This window comes from Atractosteus spatula, chromosome 1 (genome assembly GCF_055471065.1).
Source record: "Atractosteus spatula isolate fAtrSpa1 chromosome 1, fAtrSpa1.hap1, whole genome shotgun sequence".
Classification (NCBI taxonomy): Eukaryota; Metazoa; Chordata; class Actinopteri; order Semionotiformes; family Lepisosteidae; genus Atractosteus; species Atractosteus spatula.
This window is the reverse complement of record NC_142706.1, coordinates 1,883,205-1,894,125: the sequence shown is the minus strand read 5'-3', so window position 1 is coordinate 1,894,125 and position 10,921 is coordinate 1,883,205. Positions and strand designations below refer to the sequence as shown.

At 39.2% G+C, this 10,921-nt stretch overlaps 1 protein-coding gene across 1 annotated transcript in view; it reads left to right on the top strand.

Annotated features, from left to right (window-relative positions):
- The window catches only part of sgcz (sarcoglycan zeta), a 209,328-nt gene continuing 198,407 nt past the window's right edge, over positions 1-10,921 (top strand). Inside the window, exon 1 of the mRNA XM_088910615.1 lies at positions 1-48. Within this exon, the coding sequence (XP_088766741.1) occupies positions 10-48 (39 nt within the window). The 5' untranslated portion in view covers positions 1-9. The remainder of the gene's footprint in view (positions 49-10,921) is intronic.

Genomic DNA, 10,921 nt, shown 5'->3' with positions numbered 1-10,921 from the left:
CTCCTCTTAATGGACCGATCAACATCCTTGGACATCGAAGCTCTGAAGGTAGGTACCGAAGACATTGAGTCTGAAATCGAGAAATGCACAGCAGTGCGTACTGTAAAGACAGTACAGTACATTGTATACATTGTTACAAACAGTAGTCTACATACAGTATATATCGTCTACGTGATTCAAGTAGGACTGCTGTCAGTTCGTAGTAGTTCTATCCTGTACGGGATGCAAACGATTACTGTGTTTTAGTCGAATAATGTGAGTGTTTTGGCTGTAGAAAAGGATTGTATCAAACTTGGTTGGGATCCCGTTGAATACAACGCGTTCCTTTAATCTGCAACCATTTAAAACATTAAAAGGCGTTGTACAGTTGTTTAATTTTTTTGAAGTTGGTCGATACCTTAGTTTTCGCCCGCTGTCAGACGTGTGCTAGCGTAGCGCTGATCTTTTTTTTTCTAAACGATTGCTTAAAAAAATTGGTGATTGTCGTGTGTTGGGGGGGTTCTGACCAAACGTGTTCTTTTTTTATTTGGCTAAAATAACCCGTTCATTAGTAATGGCAAATAAGCACTAATCGATAGTACAAGTACACAGTAAATACACAAGGTCGAAACAGAAAAGGAAGCAGGTCTTTTTTCAAGACCTACAGAGCATTGCTGTCAGGGTTAATTAAAAATACATAGAACGTTGCAAGTTTAAGTGCCGCTAATGAGGATATTAAGGGTGGGTTTTGCTATTCCACGCACGGAATCCTTCTGAAACAGATCAGTGGTGATGGAGAGCGCTCGTCCCGCGGTTTCTACAGATCCGCCGTGCCTTTGATCGCACTTGTCTTCCTTCTCAAATGTATATTGCATGCAGAATTTGCCTCCCAACTTCGACCGAAGCAAGCTGTCTGGCCCCCTTTTTTTTAGCAGAAATAATGCGCTTTTTGTATGTTTTTTTATGCCTACCTTTTCCTGACAAAATAGTATACAAATATCTGGTCGACGCAGTAACCTTTTCGTTAAGAAATAAGCACATACTGACTTGGGGTATGCCTTACTTTGGTTTAGGGTGGATTTAATGCCTTCATTATATAAATCTTCATTTTGTATCGGGTTGCTCAGGGAAAAAAAAGAATATTGGAACAATGCCCGGTTTAAAGTAGTTTCATCACAGACGAACTAAGAGGTTTTTCGCTGTTCTCTGCAGCTGGAAGTCAATTAAACTTAGACTTTGGGTGTAGTCTATTAATATCCACTCATCTTCGGAGGCATTTTAAATTCGAAGCTAACAGAATATATGAATTCCGCTCCATTAATTGTGCCGTTGTCTATTAAAGTACATCTCGGTCTTGATACAATGCATATGAAAGACTTGTACCCTGTAAAGTCGATTACGGAACATACACATTACGTGCTTATTGCAATATATTTTAGTTATGGTTTAATAAATTTACTGTATATTTTTTCGTTTTAATTGCATTATTGGAAGCTATATTATACAGCAAAGGAGAAGTCAGATGCCTTGGTTCCTCGACATCAGTGATTTAAAGCTGGTGGCTGAAAAGTTACGTCATTTTAATAACCGTTAAAGGACTTGGAATATTTTTAGCTTTTCTGTCAACACTGTTTAAAACATGGTGCTATAAGTAAAAATATTTTGTTTGCACTCTGATACCAGTGGCTTTGCAGTATTGAGTATTTTATCACGGTAGAAATGTGATGATAAAATATCTAACTTTAAAAAATCACAAATTACATTGCAGAAATTAATATCGAATACCACGCAGGTGATGGTGACAATAATAAAGGAATTGCAAAGATTTTGTCTTTATCCGTTGAATATGAGAGACGAACAAAGTGGTTTTGTTACAGCTAAACAATACAAAACCTATCTGAAGCAAGGCTTCTTCGTGAAGTGACACCAGGACTGAAAACTGGACATTCACCACAGACGGCGCAGTGCTTCACCTCAGTCTTGCGTTTTTCTGGATTTATTTCTGTCGCTGTTAAAATAAGGATATATCGCTGTTTATGATCTTGTAAAACTTCTAACGTTGTCGATAGTTGGCTTGTCACAGGTATTGGTAGGCACGGTATTTTCTGAGAGGAATAGAATTGTTATTGAGAAACTCCGCCTGAGATTGATACACGAACATCTGATTGATTACAAAGACACAATCCTCAGTGTGCATATTTAAAAAAAATATATATAAAGAGGAAAAGACCTAACAGCTTGATGCAATATATTTACTAATTAATATACAGTGTCAGTTATGTTCAATGTGAATAAAAAGGAAAATATTCATGTATCTACAGGTGGGATGTGTCTGTTGGACCAATCTGCTTTATTAAGTTATGGAAAGGTTCGCTTTCCATGGGCAACATCCGAAAACACAGCAACAGCATTAATGAAAGTAAAGTACCAGCACATTTTAGCTAGAGCCACCATTTTAATTACACATAGTAGGCAAATGGTTTATCGGGATTGAAAACAAAATACAGCACATACAGTACGCCTTGATCTCCATAGGTCACACGGACGTGCATGTTAAAGATGAAACAATTTCTGTATCATCTCGAAATCCTCACATCTCTTTTCCCATTAGAGCAGTGAAACTAGGTATTAGCAGCATGCCAAGTCTGTAATTACATAATTCCTCAGGTGGTAAAAAAAACATGCCCTTCATACACCGTTCATTAAGCACTTAATAGAATACTTATAAAAGCTGGTGATACATTTAGTTTAGAAATTAATTTCCTTTATTCTGGAAAGACAGCCAGTATGCAAAATGCAACATATGACAAATGTTGGCTGGGATTTCTGGAACACAGCTGAGTTCATACTTTAGGAGAAGCTGAGAATGGCTTCCGTATGAGAAGACACATCACCAGCTGCAGGAATCTCCATGTGAGCTTTGAGCCACACGTTCTGTAATTAAATCTGTAAAACAATTCAAACAATAGCCACTGCAAATCTATCCTAGAAAGGTACAGTACAATAGAACAATTACTATTCACTTTCATAAGACATGTAAACCAGCTGTTAATGAGTTACCAAAGTTATAGGCAGTATTACTGTACATGCTCCTAAGCCCAGGTTTGTCTAAGGAGAATGCTTTGAATGTTTTTCTCATCAAAGACATTGAATGCCACTGCACTAACCATTCAAATTTCAAATCCCGAGCACCACCATCAAATTTATTAAGATTGATCAGCTTTTTATTACTGAGCTTGTGATCCATTTTTCGTCTGCTCCGATACCTGATCCTGCAAGGACTTGTGACAGCCATGGCAGCACTGCTTCAGTGCAAGCTGTAAAAAACCAAGATGTTACTGTATGTATCTGTTTTTCATTTTCACAGGAGGCTTTTCTTAACAATTTTATTTTTTTTCTCTGGAGTAGTTCATTGCCGCATACACTTGTGGATCCAGGGCTATCCTGAAACGTCTGTGTAATAACTTACTCAATTGGCATTTGAATAATGACTTCCACAAGAGCATGTCTACAGACATCTGGATGTGGGTGTTGACTTTTGGCCAGAGGTGCAAGCAGCAGCAAAGGCTCAGAGAGTTAAACAGCAATAAAGTTTGAGCAAAGATAAACTGATGCCTGCTGGCGTGTTTTTGTGATCCTTTCTTTTTTTGAATGAAATCACATGCAAAATTCAACCCTTTTTTACTTTCTTGACTGGGACGTTGTTATTGACCCTGAAAGATGGGTGCTAAAAGTAGAGCATTCTTGGTGCGGGACTATCTGGTGTGGGAGAGGCAGTGTGCGGTTGAGTACTTCAGTATCAATTGAACCCTCTTGGCAGAGACTGTAAAGTCATATCGGTGTTATCTGTTCATCTTAAGACCACTTACAGAGCTCTCTCAGATCTCATGATTTTACTAGAGAACCTGCTTTTGCACTGCTGCTCAATTAAATGCATGCTCACTGGCTTAAAGATGTCCAAAGTGTTACTAGTACTCTTTATTAAGCCAGTATACATGGTGGCCCTGAAACATTTAGTTCAAAACCTTACTGTGTTCTGATCTCATGACTTATCTCATAAGTTGGATGAAGTCTTTCAAGAAATCATGTGCTTAGAGTGATATCAGTAGCACAGAGAGAGAAATTTACGATAGCAGTCATCTAGGCTCTCAGTGAGAACAGTGGTATGCATGTGGCACATTTCACATGTAAAGGTTTCTTCCCTGCTGAAAAGAGAAGAAAAGAAACGCAACGTTTCAGCTGTGGAGCCTTCTTCAGGTGTGAGAAAGAGAAGACTCCTCAAGAGAAGAAAAGGTGGCTCCACAGCTGAAACGTTGTTTCTTTTCTGCTCTTTTCAGCAGGAATAAACCTTTCCCTGTTCCTTTGCAGCCTCCGCATGCTGACGCAGCTACTGACTTGAAACGTGTCTCATACCTTACATTAGAGGACATCTCAAATCCCTGTGTAATATTGATCTGTCCAGCAGCTACGCCATACTCATTCTACACAATGATGTGCCATGTTGAGGTTTTTAGGTGTATTATGATTAAAACAAGTTCAGATACATTTACAGTGACCCCAATGTAACTGAGTAGTTACTGCAGTCTGACTTAATTAATATTTGCACAGACTGTTATCTGTTAAGGTCCATGTGATCTCCTTTTATTTATGCTCCCCAGTAAAACACCAAATACATAATGGGTTAAAACATTTTATTGAAGAATTTCAAAACAACAATTGACCTGCGAGTACAGAGCCCCCAGTTCACCACCCTGTAAGGTATAGGGTTCTATAAGGCTCTCGGATTACCTCTTAGTACATTTTCCAATTCATTAGCTCTGGGAGCCCAGAGGGTATTCGGATCACAATGTGTAGTTTCTTACGCTACAATAATAAATATGATTAATACATGTTTGCCGAGGAGCTGTCATGTAGAACATGTCTTTGGATAGCCCGAAGCGAGTGTTTGAACTGAGGCAGTTGCACGGCGCGTGTTGGTTAAAGGGGGGGTTTAGACGAGAAGCTGGGAGAAGTTCACGTCTAAGATTTGATCATGGATTTTGTTAATGCTTATCTGGTGTAACACACCATCAGGGGAAGTAAATTGATACAATGCTTGTATTAGCTTTCAGTTATCATACAGGTACCACTACCCTGTTAGTGTCCTAGACTAATGCAGACTATAAGCCCTCTTCAAGTACAGTACCTGAGTAATTTTTTATTCAGAGCTGCGGTTTGCTAGCAAATTTTGTCGAAAAGGCATGTTGAAATACTCACTGCAGCTGAGATTTATCTGAGGACTTTGAGAAGTTGAACTGGACAGACATCTGCCTTTAACTCTGCATGAGTGTTGGCCTTTCAAGATATTAACAGAGCAGCAGTATTGCAGTTGAGTTAGGGCGTAGTGGGATGAAATTGCCTGAATGAAATAAACAGATTTTGCAATTAATAAGTCCAGTGAGCAAATAGAATAATTTCTCATTTGCTTGTTCACCAGTTTATTTAGTAGATAAACTTAAAGGCAGTCTATTCATCACATACCTCAAGAGCTTGGGGAATTAGGGTTACTTCAGTGGGATAGCTCTCAATCAGTTTTGAGCCTTTTTCCTAAAGATTAATTATGGCCAAAAGCAGGCAGTAAAGTAGCAGCACTGTGTGAATTGTCAGTCCAATCATGGAGGCCATGCGTTGCCCACTGAACCAGATCTATTGCCTGACCATCTCCGATTTTTCTAGAAAATTTCTTGTTGGTTTTCAGGTTGGTTCATCCAGTTCACATACAGTATACTACTCCTAATTTTAAAAGCCATTACCTCTTAGTTTTTGATTTAGCAATGGTCGTCAAAAAGCAAAATGATCAGTGAGATCACCCTGGGTTGCACTGAGTTGGCGTGTGCAGTCCCTCCTTCAAGCTGTAATACACAGGGCTTACCAGAATATGCTGTTGTTCTGAAAATGTTTGTGGTTCGCTACTTTTGCTTTCTTTCTGCTGGTTTGTCTGATAACTAGTGGACCATGAATATTGCTTCAATATTTGTTACATTGTTTAATGATCAGATGCGGTAAAGAAGCACTTAAGCCCTTAAGATGATGCTTAACACATTCTCATGGGTTTCAAACTCTGTAGTCATCCCAGGAGACCAGCTGTTTCAATTTAGTTTTACCTGTTATGGTATTACTGGATAATTCTGCTGTAAGTAGCCTATTACATTCTGCATGTCTTAATTTTTTTTTACATTGGTTACTAATTTTGCTTGCTTTTTTCCTTAATGAAACAGGACACCTTAATGTGTAAATAAAGCGTATATCATGCTTTTCTTGGGTTGTTATTACACCAATCTATTCTTGTATTTTTTTTTTTTGCTACTAACATCCACTGCATAACAAGCTTACTGCCACTGAGCTTTATTATAGCATTTCATGGTAAAGGAGCTTGCTAGCAAGCTGTCAAAACTGCATGCATTTCTAGTTTGCAATTTGTAGCTGGGTCAAAGTTTTGATTCAGGATTTAGTTTCACTAACAGTGAATAACTTTAACGTTCCTAAAGAGTACTATTTTTGCTTTCTCATTCAGGAATAAACAAGTGTAGCAGATATGCCTGTTCCATGGTGGAAGAATAATTAGATTGAAACCTCCTACAGTAATTCTTGTAAATGGAAATGGGTTGCATTTGTCATTTGCATCCAGTACAAGCCTCTGTGAAATGTGCTTTTCAATTTACTTTCCACAGTTTTGTCAAAATGTTATTTACTGAGCATCAAAAGAAACTTATTTATCCACATATGTTTTTAGAAAAATCAATTTAAAGGATATTGTTTTTGGTGTCATTTTAATGAATCGATCATTCATGACTGTGTTACACTTGAATGATTTTTGTTGCATAAGCTTTAAATCGTGGATGAGATGATTTGACATGTTGAATACCAAGCCTGGTGAAAATTAAGAAAAAAAACACAGAAAGGAACCAACATACAGTCCCCCGATGTTAAAGAGAGCAGTGCTTCAGTACCATTGGTTTGTTGGTGCAGGAACAAGTGCTCGTGTAACAACAGCTTTCTTGGGAGATGAGAATATGGATGCCCTACTGGCCAGACTTGAGACTCGTTGAACATTTGTGGGATCATCTGGGATGGTGATGATATCTAGGGCTCAGGGACCACTCAGCAGGTGCCTGACGGCTCCAGCCTTGCGTGGAGTGTAACTGAATCCCTCTCATGTGGCAGTTCCTCCTACTGAGCGCAAAGCTACTGTCTCAAATGTACAGCCAGCAGTGCTTCCACTGGCCAGACGTCCTCCTCGCCTGAAACTCTCACGGTTCATTGTTCTAAAAAAAAAAAAAGACACCGACTTTTTGTAATGCATCTGCATCATTTTTGCTATGCTTGAATTTGCACAACATTTCGGTGAACTACCTCTTGGTCTTATTTGTACTCAGCATTTTTGGATAGTTGGTCAGGTACCGGCTGTTTTCTGGGTTCAAGAAATCGGAATCTGCTGACGGTTCTGGGAAAAGCAGAAGCCCCTTTGCTCTTTAGAATTCACTGCTCTACCACAGGTTATGCTGGATTGCTTTTATGCCCTTTTTTGAAACACAAAAGCTATTATATACATTACAAACACACCCGTCTTTGACTGAGAAACCTTCACTTCCACATCCTAATGCAATATCTGGCTCTCGCTGGCTGACGGACTGTGCAGCAGGCTGCCACTGTTCACTGTGAAAACGAAACGCATGCCGTTTCGATGAGGGCATCAATATCTTAATTTCTGGTTCAGATAAACCCACTCATCCGCATGCCACTTGCAATAGAAACTTTTGTTTTTAGAAAGCAAAGACGAAAGGTGGGCTTTTGGTTGGTATAGCACTTCTCTGCTGCAGTATTGTGGTTTCTATATCTAGGCACTGCCTGAGTCGAGGTCAGCTCTTCCTCAACAGACAGGAATACTGATTAGAACGTAGACCCCTTGCAGAGAGAGTACACACGCAGCAGATTCGGCTGTGAATCCCAGTTTGGAAAGGTAGAAAGTAATTTAACAGGTATTTTTCAATACATTTATTTTGCTGTATGCTCTCTCCACGTTGTTTGGCAATTCCAAAGTTGTGAGGAGGGGCTTCCAAACAACAAGAAACAGGATTTGAACACAGAAAGCCAGCTTTGTGGCTGGGATACAGTATGTTCACCGAAAGGTACAACAGAATGATTGGCCTGCAGAAAGACGGTACGCCTCGTGTAAATCTCCAGCTCTCTTCGCGTGTGCGGCAGTCGTAGCCCTGCCATTTTAATGCAGCCTTTCAAAACCGTGTGTGAAGCAGCTATAGTATATTTAATTCTTCACATCGAAAAGCCAAGGTTACCAGTTCATGACCGAGAATTCTTCACAATATTCTCTTTTCCCCATCAGAGTCATGATATAGCCTCCTGCGTGGGGACAGCACTAACACCCTGTGAAACCTCAGTAGAGACTTGTTGACTGCAGCTCTTTCTTAAACCCCACACATCCAAAGCCACCTAAAGCACACAATGTGGATTAGACAGGCAGATCCAGAGACACTGGAGGTTACTACGCCTGAGGAGCCCTTGAACAGGACGCTTGCGACAGTCATGTTTGGAAGTAGCTCAGCCAATTAAGTTAATAGAAATCCATTAGTAATTAAGTAATTAATAACTAACAGCCTCTGGACTGTTGCTTCCCTTATTATTTTGTGGGGAAGAAAAAAACAATGGAAAGGTGAAGAAAAACTTTTATAAAAAAAGTAACTACTGTAAATACACCATCGCTAGTTTTACTCTGGTCGTGTACTGTACTTACTGTACATGTTGAATGTAGTCAAGAGCTAAGTTACAATATTCTGAAATTGCCTTTTTCTCCCTCATGTTTAATCTTTTTCAGTTTGCAGGTAGACTCTAATGAACGCAGAGGGAAAAAAAATCAATCGTGATATTTTGATGCTGTAGCATACTGAGCCAAAGAAAATTAATGAACACGTGTGAAAGCGCCACCACAGGGGAGCACTGGAAAAAACCCTGGCTAATGCAGAATTCATATTTAATGGATTGGTTTCATTCAATCCCTCTGCAATGGACTGCCCTTTACATCCATTTTGAATTCACTAATTTTAATTACACTGAAGAATCGTGGCGAGGAGCTACAGGAAACGTATTGATGGTGCGTGTCAGATAATCCATTTATAATGTTTGTACTACAACAAGAGCATTTCTGGCAGCCTAGCCATCGCTCCTGAGCTGCAGGTCTGTTCATACACTGTAGTCCAGGCATAAAAATGAACGTCAATGCCAGGTTAAATCTATAGCACTTGACATATCAGATGCTGTATTTAATGCCTTTGAGCTCTCAGGCTCCGCCTTCTACTGCATGTTGTCTGCTAGATAATGACACCACAGCTCTGCATTGATCAAGGGCTAAAAAAAGTCTAAGTTCGATAGGGTGGACAGTACTTTGGCAAAGGCTTTTCTTGGTTTTATGGCTGTCAAGGGGCATGATGGAAATTTCATCAGAGGATGCAGCGACACCGCTCGTAGAACCATAATTTTATTAAGCAATAGAGCAAGTGGCCTCCGTAGACTGGCTCGATGACATATTTACATGAACTGTGAATATTATCTGCCTCATCTAAATTAATACTGAATGAAATACAGAGCTTAACTAGGCAGCGTTCTCTGCCAGTGGAATAGATCATTTCCCAATCATGTTCTCTCTCTCGAGCCTCTCGACAAGCGCAGGAAAACACAAGCAAGTGGCCCGACAGTGCAGGCCGAGCAGGTCTCCCACATCCAGGCGAATATATACTAAAATATAAACTGCACTCTCTGAGCAGGTTTTCATTTATCAGCCTTTATTGATAAAAAGGTGTTTAAGAGAAATCTTCCACTCAGCTGGAAAGAAATGTTTAAAGTCATAGCAATCCAATATCTATCCACTATCCTTTAAATAGTCCGTTGTTAATTAAGAATATGACACTAGCACATCGAAATATTATGCCAACATATTGTTAGAAATTATGTTTAAATTTCAGACAGCACCCCTCTACTTCAATCCAGTCTCACTAGCAATGAAGACACTTAAATACTTCTCATGAATGCAGTCAAGACCACAGAAAAGGGATTATCAACATGCAGCACAGTCAGTCGGTGGACTGAAGTCTTTTAAATTTCTTACTACCTTAAATTGCCATATTTGCATAACAGTTGCATGAATGTTATTCAGAGAGTTTTCGTATGAAATATTTGCGGGTATTTTGAAACAGGTTAGTCCCCATTCCTCATTGTGCTGTAGATTTCCCTGTTTGTAAAAAAAAAAAACATTTGAACATTTTAATCTGTAGCGAGGGTGAGAGTATGCAGTGGTTTCTCTACTGAATATGTTGAACTTTCATTCCAGTTATGGGGAAACCCTAAAACACTTCATCAGTTTTTGCTACAAATTGAACAAGTTCCTAGCTGTACAAGAAATAGAAAACTAAACCCGACAAAAATTGCATTCAGTTTTGCTGCTGATTCTTGATTGCTTAATGACCCTACTTTCAGTGACAGAGCGTCCTTTTTCCTTGCTTAATTTCAAAAGTGTCCTACAATTTAGAGTGACATTATCTTATATTGAAGTTGCTGTGTGGTGATTATATTCAGGATCAATATCAAAATCTGCTGGGGATTGGGGACCTTGTGGTATTTGTGTGTGAAGAGCACTCATCTGACTATCTTTATCTTGATAATACTTCTAATCATGGTTATAAGCCCTAGAAGGATTTATGCAAAAGTGATATTTTGTTCTTATATTTCATCCAGAAGATATCTAAATATGTAGTATGTTTTTGTCCCTGATGATTATGATAGTGCCCACTGATACTAGATTTGCTTAAGTTCCTGGATATAGGCAAAACCTGAGGCTCACGTAATGAAGAATATAAAAATAGGATCTTGGGAGCTTTGATGAGTGTGAAAC